This window comes from Oryx dammah, unplaced genomic scaffold (genome assembly GCF_014754425.2).
Source record: "Oryx dammah isolate SB20612 unplaced genomic scaffold, SCBI_Odam_1.1 HiC_scaffold_25, whole genome shotgun sequence".
Taxonomy (NCBI): domain Eukaryota; kingdom Metazoa; phylum Chordata; class Mammalia; order Artiodactyla; family Bovidae; genus Oryx; species Oryx dammah.
This window is the reverse complement of record NW_024070209.1, coordinates 78,132,759-78,153,779: the sequence shown is the minus strand read 5'-3', so window position 1 is coordinate 78,153,779 and position 21,021 is coordinate 78,132,759. Positions and strand designations below refer to the sequence as shown.

The following is a 21,021-nucleotide window of genomic DNA, read 5'->3' as shown; positions in this document are numbered from 1 at the left end:
TTGGAAAGTTACACCATATGTTTGTCAGTAATTTGTTTTTTAAAATAACAACTTGTTCACCAAAACACATTAAATAAATATGCCATACAAAGTGAAAGTTTGACATCACAGCTTCAGGCAGAGACATACCTCCTGGTTACTCCACACAAGTTTCTAGTCGGAGGACATCGCATGAGCCAAATTGGAATCATGCTACTTATTTGGATGGAATCAGAACAGACAGCAGTTTTTAAGACTCTTCCATCTGGTTTTTTTTGTGTCCTGTTAGGTGTTTTGAAACACTCTCAATGCTTCGCCTTTAATTTGCCCAGAAGTGTTTTTCTGTGTTATAACTTCATGAAATGCAGTTTTCCTGCCAGAATACCATAAGACCCAAAAAGCTTGAAAAATGTAACAACAATGCAGAAACTCCAAATATACTTAAAAACCACTGAAGTATACACTTTGTATCTCAATAAAGTGATTTTTTTTAATGGGGGCGGGGAATGAGTAAAGGAAACATAGTTTATGTAACTGTTGTAAATGTAATTACGTAATTCTGATGCTGGGAGGGATTGGGGGCAGGAGGAGAAGGGGACGACCGACCGAGGATGAGATGGCTGGATGGCATCACGGACTCGATGGACGTGAGTCTGAGTGAACTCCGGGAGATGGTGATGGACAGGGAGGCCTGGCGTGCTGCGATTCATGGGGTCGCAAAGAGTCGGACAAGACTGAGAGACTGAACTGAACTGAATTTCAAATTAAAACTTATATAAATTTGTCTTTACCACTCAATGGATATATTTTTCTATCTGCAAAAAGCATTTAGGTATCTGGGCTAAAACGTAATTCATAATTTTTCCACCTAAAATTAACATAATTTTTTTTTTTCATTTCATGGCTTTTCATTTAAAAGAAGTATTTTTAAGGACAAATTAAAGTTGTTAAACAAGATGTGGGTTTAATTACTTGACACATAGAGTTAAATGTTTAAGATGAATTAGATTTGGCAGAGCTGGAAATAAGGAGTGTCAGTGTAAATGCTGGATTGATTTTCACTGCATGACAGGATGGAAATACAGTATGTCCACTGAAACAGGCTAATGTCTGCAAAATGACAGGAGGCTAAGACTATGTACACTGTGGTGAGTGGGGCAGGGAGAGGCCAGTGAAAGGAAAAAACAGGAAAAATCTGGAAATGGGCAAACAGAAAAAGACTAAAAGCTGACTTGGAAATTTTGTTTGCTCATCCAACAGGTAGGCTATGATTTGCTATCATAAAGGAAATTCACATGCTTCATTCGGTTCCAGATTTCAGGAAAGAAACAAATAGTTCCATGTTATTTTTTTTAATATTTATCTATTTAATTGGGTCTTAGTTGCAACATGTAGGACCTTCTTAGTTGCAGCATATGGGGTCTAGGTCCCTGACCAGGGATCAAACCTGGGGCCCCTGCATTGGGAGAACGGAGTCTAAACCTTTGGACCACCAGAGAAGTCCCACAGCTCCATGCTTTGAAGTTAAAAGTAATTTTCTAAGCTCAAGAGCAATATATATCCACTTATTCTCTCTTACCTTACTTTGTAAAGAACAAACTATAACAATCTACAATTTTCTGCCTTGTTTTCAAAGAGAAAAACTGGAAAACAGCATAGTTTGGGTACTTTTCTGGTTAAAAGAAAAAAAAGAGCTCAACAGATGCTGAAATGTGGGAAATATAAATAATAGCAAACATAAAACAGAATCTTTTTTAAAAGGCACATAACAAAGGTATTATTCACTCAATCAGAAACTTAGAATCTGAATGTGTGAAGTCTAAAGTTTTAAAGAAAATAAGGAAATAAATAAATGAGGAAAATTTAAAGAAAACAGTAACCTGAGGAAAATAAGTGCTTGGGTTCCAAAGAAGCAAGTGCTGATTCTGAACTTCAGTGACTCTCTTTCTGATAAATGATGAAGAAATGTCAAATAATAAAACCCTACAAACCAATCAAATTTTTAACAAGTTTTTTTTTCTTCATATTATATTTAATCCCAGTCAAGAGAAAAGAAAAGAGAATATAAGCCAAGAGAAAATAAAGTTACTGAAGAATTTTTCTAGTATTTGATTTTCTGGGTAGACTGGCTTTAAACTCTCCCAAGGTCTATGGACTTTGCTTTTTTAAAAATAAGTTTTAAAATACGTTTATAAAACAAGTTTTCTTAAGAGGAATTTTTCTATATTTTAATGCAATTTTATAAATTCTTTAAAAGACATTTCCAACAAATAGAAAGATAAATCATATTGGAAAATGTGAATCATCCCAGAAAGGGACTTTTTGTTTCCATTCTAATTTCATTTCCGTTTAATAGTCATTCACCTGCAGCCCAGATTCTTTATATATTTGGCCAGATAGTATTTATGAACTACAAACGAGGCAATTACGTCCTCTGCTTTATGAAATCACTTAAACTAAAAAAAAAAAAAACCACACACAAAAATAAAACCCTTTGAAGGCTGACAATGGTGATGGCATCTGAGAAAGTCACAGTAGTTATGACTTAGTAGTTCTGACCCTCCTCTGGGGACACTGGGCAAACATACTCTTTTCTCTTAATTAGGGCCATTTCCACCCCAGAACCATTTTTCCATAGCAATAATAAACTAGTTTGGGAGATCCCCAGATGCAGGATCTGAATTTTTGAAAGCCAAAACTTCAACAATAAGACACACACACACACACAAATGTAGGTGAGACATGGCTGACTCTGGCTTGTTTTCCCTTCCAACTCTTCCCAGGTCAGGAAAACTTCATCACAGCCTAATCATTCCCTGGCAGCACCCAAATAGAACAGATTTTTTAAAAGCCCTCTATATAAGAAGTGCTTTTCATCAGTTTTTCACCTCTCTAACCACCCCCATTCCACTCAGAACTTATTATTCAGAGTTGGAACAGTGCTTGGCTTATATTGAGTATTCAGTAAATGTTGATGATGGTGAACATTACTGTCATTATCCAGAGACAGAAAACTATGCTTGATATTTAAACCTTAACTACCTTATCGATGATTACTAGAGAAAAATAAAAAATGTAAGTTGAATTCTTTCAAATGGCTCTTATGAAAGATGTTTATTGTTAAGCCCAAACATTATGTCTCACTAGCCTAGCTTTATAAAATAAAAGAGCTTTACTCTCAAAGTAAATGCCATGGGGAGAAAATGAGGAAGCAACTATTGCAGATTAAAAAACACAGAGACTTAACAACAGAACGCAGTGTTAACTTGACTGACTCCAGATCCCAGAAACAAGTCTACACAAGACATTTTGGAAACAACTGGGGAGTTCAAATATGGGCTGAGCATGGGTGGTATTATAGAATTATTAGTTTTATTAGGTATTATAATGGTGTTGTGGCTATAAAGAAGGCTGTCTCTATTCTTAGACAATGAACGCTGAAATATTTAAGGGTAAAGTATGGTGATATCTGCAACTTATTTTCAAACAGTTCAGCACAAAAGTTATATATTTAAATACAGAGAATAAGCAAATGTGACACAATGCTAACAACTGGTGAATCTCAGTGAAAAGCTTAAAAAGTGTTTATTGTACCATACTTCCAATTTTCTGCAGAGATAAAAATTTTTAAATAAAAAGTTGCGAATAAAAAACAACAAAACAGTTTTCCTGAAGAAAATACCACACATTTCTTTAGATATTGTATTGTAATAAGATACAATTATACATTCTTATTAATTATTTACACTTTATAAAAGCATACCTACTCAACATAGTTACTCAACCCCAAATCAATTACCTCAAGTACAGCATTTAACTTTCAGCTGATGCATGAATCTCTTTATCTCAAATATAAATCAAAACAGTTTAACACCAGCTTTCAATTAGAGACAAGGATATGCCAGCCATTAGGATCATGAGTTAAAATTCTCAATAATTTCTTCTTTGCTTTTCTTCTTTGTCTAAAATAGTCTGTTTTAAGCTCAAAACAGCATCTTGAAATCCAGGATTTAAGTCTAATACTTTCTTGAAATCTTCCAAAGCATCATCAAAGTATCCTGTACAAGAACCCATGGAGGGGGGTGGAAGGGGATGAAAAAGAGAAAAAAAAAAAAAGCTGAGTATTTCTATATATTTTTCATAGTAAAGTTTGGATACACATACTCCTGCTTTTATATTTACAAGCTTTCAACCACTCCTACTAAAGGAATTTTTTCCTCTTGATAATGATATATGGATGTGTGTACCACAGTAACTTTGCACACCCGTATAGAATAATATACTTAAAATTAGTTATGGGCTACCTGCGGGGATTTAACAGGAAAATACCTTAAATCAACACAAACCTTCAATAAAATATTCCCCATTTAATGTAATTACAGTAAAATTAAGAAACAGGAAATGAATATTCTTTTTAACCCTTTAAATGAGAAACAGTCCTCACATTCCCCGTAGTCCCAAAATCTAAAATCCCTTTACTATATATTGTCTCAAGTGGGCTTCCCTGGTAGCTCAGCTGGTAAAGAATCCACCTGCAATGCAGGAGACCCCGGTTCAATTCCTGGGTCAGTAAGATCCCCTGGAGATGGGATAGGCTACCCACTCCAGTATTCTTGGGCTTCCCTGTTGGCCCAGCTGGTAAAGAATCTGCCTGCAATGACGGAGACCTGGATTTGATCCCTGGGTTGGGAAGATGCCCTGGAGGAGGGCACGGCAACCCATTCCGGTATTCTTGCCTGGAGAACCCCATGGACAGAGGAGCCTGGCAGGCTGCAATCCATGGGGTCCCAAAGAGTCGGGACACGACTGAGCAACTAAGCACAAGCACAGCACGAGTGCCTTCAAAGGCTGTAACTCAGAAAAGCTGCACAGTGGATCAGGAGCATTACCCTCATTTCACAGCTGGGGACACACAGGCACCAAGTAATGGGATGGCTCTCACTCCGGTGCCCGGGTGCAATTCCCACCCCAGTGCCCCACTGCGGTCTCTAATACCCATCGAAAGCCTAAAATAAATTCAGGTACACTTCCTTTGTTCCTGGCTCTAAAACTAAATTTCACCTAAGTTTCACCCTGGATAATTACTACATCTGTTTTACAACATTTGAGGGATCTGAATTCACAAAATACGTCAAGGACAAAAGAGGGAAGAAAGAAATTCTTACCCAGCCTATACAATATCAAGCCTCTGTTGTAATATGGAACTTCAAAACTGGGTTGGACTTCTATAGCAGATGTGTAGTCGTCCATGGCTTCGTAAAAATCAACCCTGAAGTATTTGATTTGCCCCCTGTTGTTAAATGCAGTAGCCAAATCCTCAGGGCTGCATTTGCTTTAAACAAAAAGTTCACATTAAAAATACAGTGTTACCCCTGTTTCCACTTTCACTCTCTTTTGGGTATTGTCAAACTTCACAGCCTAAAACATGCAGCCTCGACACTGCAAAACCAAGCGGAAGAAACAGAGTGCAAGGAAATAAAGCCATGGTGTCGGTTTCTGTTTAATCCTGCTGTCTACTTTTGCAGGGTTGTTTAGCACTACAATGTCAGTCTAAAAAGCGCATTCATTTTACTGTGTGGTCAAAGCTCCTGTTCATTGTCACCTTGTTTTGCTGAATGTAATATTAAAATGATTGTTTAAAGCACATGCCAGTGGGGCATAGAAGACAACTCAGAATTGAAACGAGCAAGGGGAGAAAGCCAGCCCAAAGTCCAAGTTCACCATGGACATGTCATAAAATGAATCAATCATCAGTTTTATCCTCAATTTTTTTAATGATCTTCAAACAGTGAGATTTGAAATCATTTTCCACCAGTAATGAAAGTCAGCCCTGAGTGAAAATCCAGGATACTGGCCCCGAGGTGTGCTGTCCGAGGATGACCTGCCCTCCCTCTAGCCTCAGCAAACATCCTCCAGAGGCCAGACCGGCTTCCTGACAGAAAGACATCACCGCTCAGGTCCACAACGGGACTCCTGTGCACAGAACTGGCTCTGTATCTGAGGGTTCCAGAGGCTGCCCAAGGAGCTATGAGCAAGCAGGCTTTTCTGCAAGGGGTTAGACATCCAGGCAGCTCTGACCAACCACCAGCTCAACAGGACACACACCCACACAGCCCCACACACTACTTGTAGAAGGGCAAACCATTTGCACAGAGAACTTCAATGGGCTCTGCAGAAAGATTCTGTTTTCCTTTCTTTTTTGCAAAAGGGACTCTCAAGTTTGAACCAAACAGGGAAGATGCAGGCTAAACTCATCTGTCAGTCTTTATTAAGTTCCACCGCACAAAATCTAGTTCTCAGAAAATATTTGTGACTGCAGTTAGTGTTACAAAAAGTTCCTTCTCTAAACATCTTAATCCTTGAGATCTCAGGCACTGTAACTACTGCTCCAGGAGGGGTACCCCTAGGGGGTCTCCTTCACGTTGAAGTTTCCTACCAGCGGAGAGGAACCACTGCAATTTAGAAACGCCTGTTTCTGTGAACTAGGACTGAGAGACTGGGCACAGACACTTCAGGATGCCACAAGCGCCACCGTGAAATCCCAGAGAACAGGGGGACACTCCAGTCACCGATCTCGTGATGGCACTAGCTGAACTGCTGCCCAGTAAAGAGTTTTGAGTAAAATGCAGCCTCGGGACTCAGCAAGGTTTCAGTCATTAAATTTCTAAGCTTCAAAACTTTGTTATAGATGTCTTATTCTCAGAGGATCATCAGGTATTTGATTTAGAATTAGACCTCATTATAACAAATTCTAAAAGCCTATTCTCCATATGGAAATTGTTCCATATTTGAAAGACATGGGCTAACAGTTAAAGCCAAACTTTTTAACATGGAGATTTTTGTAATGATAGTGTTTATTTTAATGGAATATAACCAAGTTACCTAATCCAAACGCAGATTTTTTTTTTTTGCACTTGTTAACTTTACCAAAGAAAAAATATTTGGAAATAAAGTTGATGGCTAAGGTTGCACTTTTGGATATTAAAAGAAAATGTTATAAACCATTCAGAGAGGCAGGCATACAAAGATTGCGAATACTGTTTCAAAATGATTCAGTGACTCATTATTTAAAAATAAACAAACTCTAAAAGATATATTTAAAGAAGAAAGTTGAAAATGATAGAATTCTGTTTAACCAGGAGCTCCTAGAAGAATTTCAAAACTATAAGAAAATTTGAAGGTTCATGCAGGCATGCTGAGCAATCTTCTACTAAACCATTGCAGATTTTCTTTCTTATGCTATTAAGGGGCATAAATTACATTTGCCACACAACAAATCTGTGCTCTCAGGCTGAGATGCACCAGGGAGAAGCTGTAACAATACTAGATGGCATCAGTATGCTTATTGCTGATAAATCCTTTTTGAAACTTACTAGATAAGTTTAAAAAATATAGCAAATTTTTAAATATAACAAAAAAGAAGCAGACTCATAGAGAACAAACTAGTGGTTACCAGCTGACAGACAGAAGGGGGAAGGGCAAAACAAGGAGAGGGGACAAAGAGGTACAAAGGGTATAAGATATGCTACAAATGTATACTGTACGACACAGGCATATAGACCGTATTTTATAATAGCTATAAATGAAGTATAACCTTTAAAAACTGTAAATCACTATACTGTACACCTGTAACATATTATACTGGAGAAGTAACTGGCAACCCACTCCAGTATTCTTGCCTGGAGAATCCAATGGACAGAGGACCTGGTGGCCTATGGTCCACAGGGTTGCAAAGAGTCAGATATGACTAAAGCAACTTAGCACAGTCCAGCTAACATATTGTATAGCAGCAACTACAATGAAAATTTAAAAATAAAAAAGTGTTTTAACCTACTAGATAACTCTATTCTTCCAGCTTGAAACAAGAATAGAAAACTACATTTTCTGTTTACTAATTTTGGGGGGAAGGTATGGTATCATCTTACTGCTTGTTCAAAACTATTAACTATTATTCCAGTGTATTATTGAAATGAGAAAGCCACTTAATTTTTCTGATTTAATTCCATGTGAGTTTAACAAACAAGAGAAGAATCTTGAGCCTCATACACAAAAGACAAGCTGGCATCCGGTCAAAAAAAATCAAATCCCTGAAAGGAGGAGGGTGACAGGGCAGACAACTCAAACCGTCAAGAAAAACACTGCTCATTATCCCCTTTCTGTTCAATTGCACTCATCTCACATGCTAGTAAAGTAATGCTTAAAATTCTCCAAGCCAGGCTTCACCAATACGTGAACTGTGAACTTCCTGATGTTCAAGCTGGTTTTTGAAAAGGCAGAGGAACCAGAGATCAAACTGCCAACATCCACTGGATCATGGAAAAAGCAAGAGAGTTCCAGAAAAACATCTATTTCTGCTTTATTGACTATGCCAAAGCCTGTGACTCTGTGGATCACAATAAACTGTGGAAAATTCTGAAAGAGATGGGAATACCAGACCACCTAACCTGCCTCTTGAGAAATCTGTATGCAGGTCAGGAAGCAACAGTCAGAACTGGACATGGAACAACAGACTGCTTCCAAATAGGAAAAGGAGTACGTCAAGGCTGTATATTGTCACCCTGCTTATTTAACTTCTATGCAGAGTACATCATGAGAAACACTGGACTGGAAGAAACACAAGCTAGAATCAAGATTGCCAGGAGAAATATCAATAACCTCAGATATGCAGATGACACCACCCTTATGGCAGAAAGTGAAGAGGAACTAAAAAGCCTCTTGATGAAAGTGAAAGAGGAGAGTGAAAAAGTTGGCTTAAAGCTCAACATTCAGAAAACGAAGATCATAGCATCCGGTCCCATCACTTCATGGGAAATAGATGGGGAAACAGTGGAAACAGTGTCGGACTTTATTTTTTTGGTTTCCAAAATCACTGCAGATGGTGACTGCGGCCATGAAATTAAAAGACGCTTACTCCTTGGAAGGAAAGTTATGACCAACCTAGATAGCATATTCAAAAGCAGAGACATTACTTTGCTGATTAAGGTCCATCTAGTCAAGGCTATGGTTTTTCCTGTGGTCATGTATGGATGTGAGAGTTGGACTGTGAAGAAGGCTGAGCACCGAAGAATTGATTCTTTTGAACTGTGGTGTTAAAGAAGACTCTTGAGAGTCCCTTGGACTGCAAGGAGATCCAACCAGTCCATTCTGAAGGAGATCAGCCCTGGGATTTCTTTGGAAGGAATGATGCTAAAGCTGAAACTCCAGTACTTTGGCCACCTCATGCGAAGAGTTGACTCATTGGAAAAGACTCTGATGCTGGGAGGGATTGGGGGCAGGAGGAGAAGGGGACGACAGAGGATGAGATGGCTGGATGGCATCACTGACTCGATGGACGTGAGTCTGAGTGAACTCCGGGAGTTGGTGATGGACAGGGAGGCCTGGTGTGCTGCGATTCATGGGGTTGCAAAGAGTCAGACACGACTGAGCGACTGAACTGAGCTGAACTGTTCTTTCTTGTCTCATCCTAGACCACTAACAACAAGAACCTTTAACAAGAACAACAAAGGCAAATCTTGGAATACAACAAATGCTTCGCATTCAGGTGTAAATACAAGATGCTTTGGGAGAGCAGGTGAGGTTGAGACAGGCTGACAGCTGGGACCTAGGACCATTTGCTGCAGTGTTTGCACCTAAACAAATGTCTTCTCCAGCAACAAAATACAAAAACTATAAGGAACTAAAAATAATTGAGTACATTTGCAGTTGGAGCCAGTTATGGATAAGAAGATAGAAACCAAATAAAATCCCAACTGCCATTTCTGAAGTGCTGGAAGCAAAAACAGGGTGCCAGGAGCACAAACAAGGTACTTCACATGTCCCATACATTCAAAATCTTGGTCCAAAGAGGTGGGCAAACCACCTAAGCCACCCCACCAGCCTTCAAGACCCCTAGACACAACCCCAACTTCACCCCTTGCTCCAAGCAAGCAAGGGAAACTTACTTGTTTTTGCTCTGCCCTGCTGCAGCAGAGACCTCAATAAAGCTTGCCTGAATTCCTTGTCTGGCCTTCTCATCAATTTCTCTTGTTTAGGGAAGGCCAGGAACCCTGGTCAGTATCAAGGTTGCTAATATCACAAAAAGACAGACATTACATGCTCTCTGACAGAAGTACACAACACCTATAACAATATTCTCACCATAATTTTGGATCTGAATTGGATCAAACCTCAGGATTTAACTACCAACTCACAAGTGATGCATAAGACAGAGGACTACGTGGGGTGGGGGTGGGGGGTAAATCCAGAAGATCCAAAATATGGGAAAGTCTCAGGACAGAGGACTGGATATCCTTTGGTGAGGATATCCTATCTGTAAGGAGAGAAAATGAAGGGGAGCCTTAAAGGCTGAGAGACTTGATGTGCATCCTGACTTGAACCAACCGCGAAAACACCAACCAGCCAAACAAAACAACTTTTATTGATCAAACAAGAAAATTCCAAATGACGACACTGGAATAATGACGTTAGGAATAATGATACTGTGGTTACGTCTTTTTAAATCCTTTAACGCCTAGAAATGTATTGAGACATCCCTGGGCGAATAACCTGATCGCCTGGATGAAGTGACAATGCTTAAGCCCAGGGATGGTCACCTGCAGGTTCATTATACTATCTCCACCTATTTAAATTTCTTTTCACACGTGAAAATCCAGAGCACCTGCTGTGATGTTGCGCGGTTTGAGTCGCGACGCTGTGCGCTCACGTGGCACCCGCGCGGCACCTCGCCCTCACCAGGTCTTGTTAAAGTGACAGGTGGGAAAAGCCCTATCCGCTCTAAGACTCCGGGTCAGTTAACATGGAGTCGGGACAGCGTTCTCGGAGTCCCGGAGCAACGTGCGGATGCCTGCGCTCCAAGCACGCTCCCTCACCGCTTTTCCGTGAAGAACAAACGTCCGGCCGCTGGGCGGGTGAGCGCCAGAGGCCCCCTTGCCGCCCACCTACCGGAGACCCCGCTTTCCCCACTTCTCGCGATAGTTACCTCAGGCGCGCTGCTCCCTCCGAGGCTGCACAGGCGCACTGGCGAATGTAAGCGGAGTACAGCGCCTCGGCCTCCGCGTATTCACCCTTTTTGAAATGAGCCTGGGCTAGTGCTAGGACTGCGGGACTTTCCTGCCCTTGCTGCCCGTCCATGGTGGTCGGGGGCCTAGCTTTCCGTGTGGAACTGGGGTTGATTTCTGAGCGATTAGAGGAGACAACCCACAGCCACTTCCGCACCTTGGAATTTAACTCGGCAAAAACCCTTGGCCCTAGCAGCCGGGGAATTTGGTGTCCTCCAGGAACCCGTCCTCTCGCGAGATTGGTGACGTTCCTGGCGGAAGGTTCAGGTGCTTCACGAAAGCTTGAGCTGACGGAGCCTTGGCCAGTGCGCTTCTGCTGTAGCTGCCGGCCCCACTTGCCTGATCTCTAGAAAAGCAATAGCTCGGTAATCCCAAACTGGTTTCTAAGGACGTGGTCGGATGATGGAAGGAGCTTGCCCTTCGTTACAGCGAATGGGGGAGGGGGGTGGCGGGCACATACACACACACTGTACATGTGTATTTCCAGAATATACAGGGAATTTCTAAACTTCAGTTTTTCCAGACTGGGTGTACTACTTCGCATTTCCACCAGCAGTGCATTGGCCTTTCAGTTACTCCGTATCTTCACCAACATTTGTCAGTTTCGATCCTAGCTATTACAGTGGGTGTGTAGATACCTCCGTTTTCCTCTAAATTTTACTAAAATTGTGAGTAGAATAACCAAATAAATGAGTAAAGTAGTAACTGTTTTAATGTCTTTTTCTTTTAATTTTAGGAAAAACTTAAAAACGAGATTATGAAGAAAATTTACAGAACAGTTTCACCCCCGTTTTTTCTTCTAAATTCAATTAAAATATAAATTAATGCCTTTTCAAAAAAAAGATTATATTACTTTCTCATCTATACTCTATGTACGTTTGAAGTTTTCTACCGTGAACATGTTAGTTTTATACTCAAAAACTATTAGGTGTTCTTTTTTTTTTTTAATGAACTGAGAAAATGGTAAAAATAAACAGTAAGGGGCAATATAATATTGCTATTTTCATTTTAGAAGCACAGTAGTAATACTTTAGAGCTATAACATCAAATTAGGAACTCTGATTTTTCATTAAAAGTCTGGTAACAATTTTTCCCCCATTTCTAAATGTGGACTCTAGATGACCTCTTAAGGAGTTATTTGCTGCAACCTCCAGTCATCAGACATTTGCCTAAGTTGTTTTCCTATTGGTTCAGTTCAGTTCAGTCGCTCAGTCGTGTCCGACTCTTTGCCACCCCATGAATCACAGCATGCCAGGCCTCCCTGTCCATCACTAACTCCCGGAGTTCACTCAGACTCGCATCCATCCAGTCAATAATGCCATCCAGCCATCTCATTCTCGGTCATCCCCCTCTACTCCTGCCCCCAATCCCTCCCAGCATCAGAGTCTTTTCCAATGAGTCAACTCTTTGCATGAGGTGGCCAAAGTACTGGAGTTTCAGCTTAGGCATCATTCCTTCCAAAGAAATCCCAGGGCTGATCTCCTTCAGAATGGACTGGTTGGATCTCCTTGCAGTCCAAGGGACTCTCAAGAGGCTTCTCCGACACCACAGTTCAAAAGCATCAATTCTTCAGCGCTCAGCCTTCTTCACAGTCCAACTCTCACATCCATACATGACCACAGGAAAAACGATAGCCTTGACTAGGCGGACCTTTGTTGGCAAAGTAATGTCTCTGCTTTTGAATATACTATCTAGATTGGTCATAACTTTTCTTCCAAGGAGTAAGCGTCTTTTAATTTCATGGCCGCAGTCACCATCTGCAGTGATTTTGGAGCCCTCCAAAATAAAGTCTGACACTGTTTCCACTGTTTCCCCATCTATTTCCCATGAAGTGATGGGACCGGATGCCATGATCTTCATTTTCTGAATATTGAGCTTTAAGCCAACTTTTTCACTCTCCTCTTTTACTTTCATCAAGAGGCTTTTTAGTTCCTCTTCACTTTCTGCCATAAGGGTGGTGTCATCTGCATATCTGAGGTTATTGATATTTCTCCCGGCAATCTTGATTCCAGCTTGTGTTTCTTCCAGTCCAGTGTTTCTCATGATGTGCTCTGCATATAAGGTAAATAAGCAGGGTGACAATATACAGCCTTGACGTACTCCTTTTCCTATTTGGAAGCAGTCTGTTGTTCCATGTCCAGTTCTGACTGTTGCTTCCTGACCTGCATACAGATTTCTCAAGAGGCAGGTTAGGTGGTCTGGTATTCCCATCTCTTTCAGAATTTTCCACAGTTTATTGTGATCCACAGAGTCACAGGCTTTGGCATAGTCAATAAAGCAGAAATAGATGTTTTTCTGGAACTCTCTTGCTTTTTCCATGATCCAGCGGATGTTGGCAACTTGATCTCTGGTTCCTCTGCCTTTTCGAAAACCAGCTTGAACATCTGGAAGTTCACGGTTCACGTATTGCTGAAGCCTGGCTTAGAGAATTTTGAGCATTACTTTACTAGTGTGTGAGATACGTGCAATTGTGCAGTAGTTTGAGCATTCTTTGGCATTGCCTTTCTTTGAGATTGGAATGAAAACTGACCTTTTCCAGTCCTGTGGCCACTGCTGAGTTTTCCACATTTGCTGGCATATTGAGTGCAGCACTTTCACAGCATCATCTTTCAGGATTTTAAATAGCTCAACTGGAATTCCATCACCTCCACTAGCTTTGTTCGTAGTGATGCTTTCTAAGGCCCACTTGACTTCACATGCCAGGATATCTGGCTCTAGATGAGTGATCACACCATCATGATTATCTGGATCCTGAAGATCCTTTTTGTACAGTTCTTCTGTGTATTCTTGCCATCTCTTCTTAATATCTTCTGCTTCTGTTAGGTCCATACCATTTCTGTCCTTTATCAAGCCCATCTTTGCATGAAATGTTCCCTTGGTATCTCTAACTTTCTCGAAGAGATCTCTAGTCTCTCCCATTCTGTTGTTTTCCTCTATTTCTTTGCATTGATCGCTGAAGAAGGCTTTATCTCTTCTTGCTATTCTTTGGAACTCTGCATTCAGATGCTTATATCTTTCCTTTTCTCCTTGGCTTTTCGCTTCTCTTCACAGCTATTTGTAACGCTTCCCCAGACAGCCATTTTGCTTTTTTGCATTTCTTTTCCATGGAGATGGTCTTGATCCCTGTCTCCTATACAATTTCACGAACCTCAGTCCATAGTTCATCAGGCACTCTATCAGATCTACGCCCTTATATCTATTTCTCACTTCCACTGTATAATCATAAGGGGTTTGATTTAGGTCATACCTGAATGGTCTAGCGGTTTTCCCTACTTTCTTCAATTTGAGTCTGAATTTCGTAATAAGGAGTTCATGATCTGAGCCACAGGCAGCTCCTGGTCTTGTTTTTTGTTGACTGTATAGAGCGGCTGCAGAGAATATAATCAATCTGATTTTGGTGTTGACCATCTGGTGATGTCCATGTGTAGAGTCTTCTCTTGTGTTGTTGGAAGAGGGTGTTTGCTATGACCAATGCATTTCTTGGCAAAACTCTATTAGTCTTTGAAAGGTAATATTGTATACCTTTCATTGTACCTCCTGTCTCTTTCTCCCTTTATCCACTCTGGAGCCCAAGGCCCATCATCCCAACCCCCACCAAAATACTTAAAAGAAGACAAATTATCATGTTATCATAAATTACAGATAAAACAGGATAAATACAATTTTACCTCAGCATTTATGTTTATATTTTTCACGCCACATAAAATCTAAGATCTCGGCTCTTAGAATACAAAAAGATAATTGCAAATTATATGTTAGCAGAAACGTGTATATATATATATATAATTAGCATTTGTGCATGATAGCAGGACAATAATGCTATGTTACTTATTTGTATAGCTTTGTCAGTCAGGTCCATTATCTCAATACTTTGGCCTACCTTGCTACTTTGAAACTTAATGTAATGTTCAGGCCAAATTTTGTGATAAAAAGAAGAATTACTTAAAGGGAGTCAGTTCATGTTTATTACAAAAAGAGAACATTCATTATAATACCTCATTCTGTCTATACAAATTCCCTCCACACATTTGTTATATATGACAATTTTGCTTCTCTTTACCCCTTTCATCAGAGGAGAGTTATCTGGAAATTTCCTTCATGTTAAATATTTAAAACCAATTGAGTCAATTCGTACTGGGAGTCTTTTTCTAGCACCATTTTCAATCAGGACAAAGATCTATCTGTCCCCAAGACATTATGGCAGATCACTAAAACATTCACAGATATAAATCCCAAATAGTCATAAGATCTTAAAACAGGTATGTCTGTCAGTAAATATATGAATATGAAGCATGTGGGTATATGTATGTGTATGAAGTGAAGTGAAGTCGCTCAGTCGTGTCCGACTCTTTGCGACCCCGTGGACTGTAGCCTACTAGGCTCCTCCGTCCATGGGATTCTCCAGGCAAGAATACTGGAGCAGGTTGCCATTTCCTTCTCCAAGGGATCTTCGTATGTGTATAAGTATATATAAACACATACACACATATACATATGTGATAATTATGTGTACAAGGTAGGAGAGGTGGTTTTTAACGGTTTTGGTTTCTGTGTTAGTAACTCAGAATCTGTCTGAAATAACTAGTTGGAAGGAAAATTTTAGGGCTCAGGTAGCAAGGAATTAGTGGTAAATGAGAAGGCTCCAAAAGAAACTTCCCAAAAGAAATGTTAGGAAAAGTCTGAGGAATCAACAGCTGATTTGGAATTGAAGCAAACGGGAATGTAATCAACAAGTCACAGGAAGGACTGGAGAGCGACAATCTAACTTAAGAGTTCTCAGGAGATTTCTGAGATGAGAAAGGGAAAAAAGAGATATTCAGGCATTAGGGCCAGGGACCAAAAATCACAACTCTGAACATGCAGTCCTGAAGGAATCCTTAAACCTACATCTCTGAAAATTTCTCTCTCATTGATGAAGTATAGTTTCATTCCTAAAAATAGAAAATCTTGTGGGAAGATGTAGTTACCTTCAACAGGAGATATATCCTCTAGGGCCGATGTCTTTATTAGGATGCTATTTTCTTTTTTTTAACCTAGGGAAGATTTGCTTTTTTAAAAAAATTTTATTCTATATTATAGTTGATTAACAATGTTGTGTTAGCTTCAGGTGTACAGCAAAGTGATCCGGTTATACATATTACATTTATTCTTTTTTTTTCATTCTTTTCTCCATTTAGGGCTTCCCTTGTGGCTCAGCTGGTAAAGAATCCACCTGCAATGCTGGAGACCTGGGTTTGATCCCTGGGTTGGGAAGATCCCCTGGAGAAGGGAAAGGCTACCCATTCCAGTATTCTGGCCTGGAGAATTCCATGGACTGTATAGACCATGGGGTCACAAAGAGTTGGACCCAACTGAGTGACTTTCACTTTCACTTTTCCCCATTTAGATATTACAGAATATTAAGCAGTTTCCTGTGCTCCACATAGGCCCTTGTTGGTTATCTGTTCTAAATATAGCAGTGTGTAGGTGTCAATCTCAAACTTCCAGTCTATCTCTCACCTCCCCCACCCTTCCCCTGGATAACCGTAAGCTTGTTCTCTAAGTCTGTGAGTCTGTTTTATAAGTAAGTTCATTTGTATCATTTTTCTAGATTCTACACATAAGCAATATCATATGATATTTGTCTTTCTAGGATGTTATTTTCTGATTTGGGGGAATACTATATTCTGTCATAGAAGAAAATAAATGAGATTGATGAAACACACTATGTTAAAATTAGATAAGTTAGAAACTTATGAAACATGTTATACAAAGTAAATACAGCATATTTGTGTGACTATACCTAATACTGGGCTTCCCAGGTGGCTCCGATGACAAAAGAATCTGCCTGCAATGCGGGAGACATGGGTTCGATCCCTGGGTCAGGAAGATACCCTGGAGGAGGACATGGCAACCCACTCCAGTATTCTTGCCTGGAGAATCCCCATGGACAGAAGAGCTTGGCGGGTTACAGTCCATGGGGTTTCAAAGAGTCGGACGTGACTGAGTGACTAAGCACAGCACAGCATACCTAATATTGATGAGGTGCTAAAGATACAAAAGGTAACCAAGGCACTAAGTATTCATGGCTCACTGGGTATGCATGAGGCTTAGAACATGCTCAATATGTGTGACGTCCTGATTCAGTTACCCACTAATGACACTTGTCCTCTAGCCAGGAAATACAACTGAATCCATGACTGCTCAGCAGTCCCAGTGGCACCTACAGCTGGGACCAGGGAAACCTGCCTCCTCCTTAGAGCAAGTATGCCTCACTGGCCTCAGACACATTTACTTGATAGAGTCCCCCAATCTCAACTGTGGTCCTCTTCCTGGCCACACCATTAGGGGAAAGCTGGTGAGGAAGAGATAGAGTGAGGACACAGAACAGTACATAACTCAGGAATCGGGAACTGGAATCTGTGTACCTGACTGGCATCCTTCACTAACAGTATTAATCTCTCCCATCACTTTCTCCTTGTTCCTCACTGTGTACGTTAGGTTGATTCAGTAAACCATGTGACTTAAACATCATTTTTTGGTGTGTAATCCTTTGTGTTCCATGACCTCTGGAATGGCTTGCCTGGTAGTGTATTTGGAGGCTACCATTATATCAAGGTAACTTCCCACAAGGCAAGTGAACACAGAGACTTAGGTCTGGTCTTCTCGTTTTAACTAGGCACAGCAACCCACTATCTACATGAACTCATTTAAGCTCCAAACCTCTTCTCATAGCTCACTATTCTCTATCTGCTACAGGCCTAACTTGTCTCTAAAGGACCAAAAACATAACATATTTGGGTTAACTAACCTAAGTACTGAAGCTGCAATAACAATGTTATATATTTCTCTTTATTGCCTCTACTAAATGTCAAACTTCAGCAAATAATCTTGATGAAATAGTGCTAAAGTCTGGTTTGCAGCCACAGAATAAAAAGATGTAAGTTCATGGGAAATAGAGAACATTTTTAGCTATCTTTAACAGGTAAGAAATTACGCATGACTGATTACAGTTTTTCTTTTTAAAATTAGTGACAGTAAATGAAAACAGGTTCTTATTGAGAATCACTTCCCAAACCCAAGACTTGTTTAGATAAAAGGTCCAGCTTGGTGATAATGTTTCAGCTAAAACTATAACTACAAACTGGATGTCTTCTATAAATTTACATCATTATAAATAGAGACAAGTGTTCTGCAAAATATTATGAAGAGTACATGCCAATTGCCATCTCTTAGATGAAACTAAGAAAGTGGGTAAAAAGGAAAAGATATCAAAAATAAGCTATTAGGGTTTCCCTGATGATCCAGTGGTTAAGAGTCTGTCCTGCAATGCAGGGGACACCAGTTCGATCCCTGGTCCAGGAAGATCCCACATGCTGCGGAGCAACTAAGCCTGTGTACTGAGCCTGCATTCTGGAGGCCATGAGCCACAACCACTGGGCCTACATGAAGCAACTACTGAAGCCTGCAAGCCCTAGGGCCCGCGCTCTGCAATGAAAGAAGCTGCCGCAATGAGAAGCCTGCATACCACAACTAGAGAGCAGCCCCCACTTTCTGCAGCTAGAGAAAGCTCGGATGCAGCAACGATGACCCAGTGCAGCTATGAAAATAAAAAATAAATTTTTAAAAAGCTATTAAAAACAATTCAAATTGTAAAAAAAAAAAAAAGTCTTTAAATGCCTCTTATCACTTCTGAAAGTAAAACAGAGAACACTTTCAATGCTTATTTAATTAAACACGACTAGAAACAGAGCTCATTTCAGAATTACAATTGTTTAATCTCCTTCTGGGCTTGCCAGGTGGTGCTGGTGATAAGGAATCCACCTGCCGGTGCAGGAGACATGGGTTCGATCCCTGAGTCGGGAAGATCCCTTGGAAAAGGGCATGGCAACCCACTTCCAGTATTCTTGCCTGGAGAATCCCATGGACAGAGGAGCCTGGCGGGCTACAGTCCATGCGGTCACAAAGAGTCAGGCACAGCTGAGTGACTGAGCACACACTCACACCACCTCCTGATACAGGTTTACATTCCCTAAATTCAGCTCTGCTCCATTCTCAGCTCTGCTCCATCCTCCCCATCCCTCTCCCATCAAAAATGTTGAATGAACTAGTAACTTTGACACTGTGAGAAAATTTTTTTCTTATCTGGAATATTTCCATAGTGTAATAACCAGCCCCCAAAATAGAGATAGAATATAGGCAGATAATATAGTCAATTTCTATATATTTTATATGAAAATCAGCATCATTATTTCATAGTTGTATTTTTACACAAAATTATATATATACATAACATGTCTATGTGTATATACTATTGGGTTTTGTTTTTTTTTCTTCCCTTCCTGATCTCTGTCTTGTACAGAGGTCAACTGCAGTCCTTCCAACTTCCAGAGCATAGCCTTATAAGACTATTGCTCTTCCAGACCCATGCCTCACTGTGCCTATACTATTAGTGATACTAGAGTAAACATCTGTGGCGCACCCTGCCCCTCCTCTTGGACCCTGGGACTGTTCTAGGGATGGGCACTGATCCCAGCCTGGCCATTTAGCAATTTTTTCCCCTTTCATTTCAAATTTGAATTAAGAGTGGTAGTCCCTTCCTAATGGTGGAGATAGTAAGATGCTGTATTTCCTGATACATGAAGAAAGCCAGTCTGGTTTTTATCACATCTCACAGCTTAATATTTATTTTACCGTTTATGAAAATCCAAAAGAACGGCCTAACAGAGTTGCCCCACCACATGGAGATGACCTTCTCTTTACTCATTCTGTCTCAATCGTGGATTTCTCAACAGCTGACCCAAAGTTCAGAAGACAGTGAGGCGTAACCAGTTTCTGTCATATATATATACATATGTGTATAAAAATACAACTCTGAAATGATGCTGCTTTTTACATAAAATGTATGGAATCAACCTTATTATATAAACTCTCCCGGTATATGCAGTTTGTCAGTTCTTCATCCCACTGCACTATGGCATAAGGGACAGAAGTTGTAGTTGTTTATTTCCTGAGCCAGGACACAATGCTTACACATACTGCACATCCAGAACTGATACTCAGCAATTGGGCTTCCTGTGGCAACACACGTCGGCAGTTTCCCTTCACCTCTGTAAAAGTAAGAGGAGAAAGAATTACACTTTAAAATATCTAATCACTTAAAACCTTATTTATTGCACTAAAAAAACCCTGAAGAATGTAAAAGGTAAATTTCAAATAAAAACTTATCTTGCAATGAGAAAATAAATCATTAATATACTATTAAGACTAAAGAAAACAGACTCTGAGTACAATGTTAAGGTGGCTTGTTATTTAGTCGCTCAGTGGTGTCAGAGTCTTTGTGACCCCATGATCTGTAGTCCACCAGGTTCCTCTGTTCATGGGATTTTCCAAGCAAGAATACTGGAATGGGTTGCCATTTCTTTTCTCCAGGGTATCTTCCCAACCCAGGAACTGAACCCCCATTTCCTGCACTGCAGGTGGAGTCTTTACTGCTGAGCCACCAGGAGTTAAGGTAGGAGACTTTAAAATTTAGTGATTTCATCATTATACTACACTATTTATATATAAAAATCTATATAAAAATGACATCTACTAATTACAATTGGCCCTACCCTTCAAGAAGGCCGTCCAATTCGGATTTTCTGTTATCTTTCGGAGTATGTTTGGTGAAGATTTCTAGAGCAAGATCTTCATATTGCTGCTTCTGTTCCGAACTGAGGGTCTCTAAAGATTCGAGTTTAATAAAAGCTTTTGAACAAGTACCAAAAGCTCTACTGGCACACGCACAGAGTGCTAACAGAGAGTAGATCTCAACTGCAGGGATGATGTCTTCATAGTCTCTCAGGTGAAGAGCTAGGAAAGAGAATTTGGATTGTGTAAAGCAATCACGCCATCAGGAACATGCATGGGGAAGCATGTTAGGCTGGCTCAGTTTAACCTACATGAATGTTAGCAAAGTTAATTAAAACAATGGTAGGTGATCAGAGGACTAGTGGGGGGAAGT

At 40.2% G+C, this 21,021-nt stretch overlaps 2 protein-coding genes and 1 long non-coding RNA gene across 4 annotated transcripts in view; 1 reads left to right on the top strand and 2 right to left on the bottom strand.

The window, feature by feature from the left end:
• Positions 1-3,329: 3,329 nt before the first annotated feature.
• Positions 3,330-11,736, bottom strand: TTC32 (tetratricopeptide repeat domain 32). Its single transcript, XM_040225001.1, has 3 exons — positions 10,958-11,736; positions 5,145-5,311; positions 3,330-4,037 (listed from the first exon to the last, which is right to left on the bottom strand). The coding sequence occupies exons 1-3, from the start codon at positions 11,107-11,109 to the stop codon at positions 3,910-3,912; spliced, it is 447 nt and encodes a 148-aa protein (XP_040080935.1). The 5' UTR covers positions 11,110-11,736; the 3' UTR covers positions 3,330-3,909.
• Positions 11,302-18,683, top strand: LOC120851914. Its single transcript, XR_005718439.1, has 2 exons — positions 11,302-11,401; positions 18,351-18,683. It is a non-coding gene; the product is annotated as an uncharacterized LOC120851914 (long non-coding RNA).
• The window catches only part of WDR35 (WD repeat domain 35), a 56,475-nt gene continuing 50,432 nt past the window's right edge, over positions 14,979-21,021 (bottom strand). For both annotated transcript variants that reach the window (XM_040224998.1, XM_040224999.1), the window contains 2 exons: positions 20,630-20,870; positions 14,979-20,125 (listed from right to left, as the gene is read on the bottom strand). In XM_040224998.1, coding sequence (XP_040080932.1) covers positions 19,975-20,125; positions 20,630-20,870 — 392 coding nt within the window. In that variant the 3' untranslated portion in view covers positions 14,979-19,974. The remainder of the gene's footprint in view (positions 20,126-20,629; positions 20,871-21,021) is intronic.

What these genes read in the sequence shown, in the direction of transcription:
- TTC32 (XM_040225001.1), bottom strand. Translation starts at nt 11,109, where the DNA reads ATGGACGGGCAGCAAGGGCAGGAAAGTCCCGCAGTCCTAGCACTAGCC. An exon ending in GAGGGAGCAGCGCGCCTGAG is followed by an intron (nt 5,312 to 10,957) that starts GTAACTATCGCG and finishes TTTTGTTTAAAG; the next exon opens with CAAATGCAGCCCTGAGGATT. An exon ending in CTTGATATTGTATAGGCTGG is followed by an intron (nt 4,038 to 5,144) that starts GTAAGAATTTCT and finishes GTTCTTGTACAG; the next exon opens with GATACTTTGATGATGCTTTG.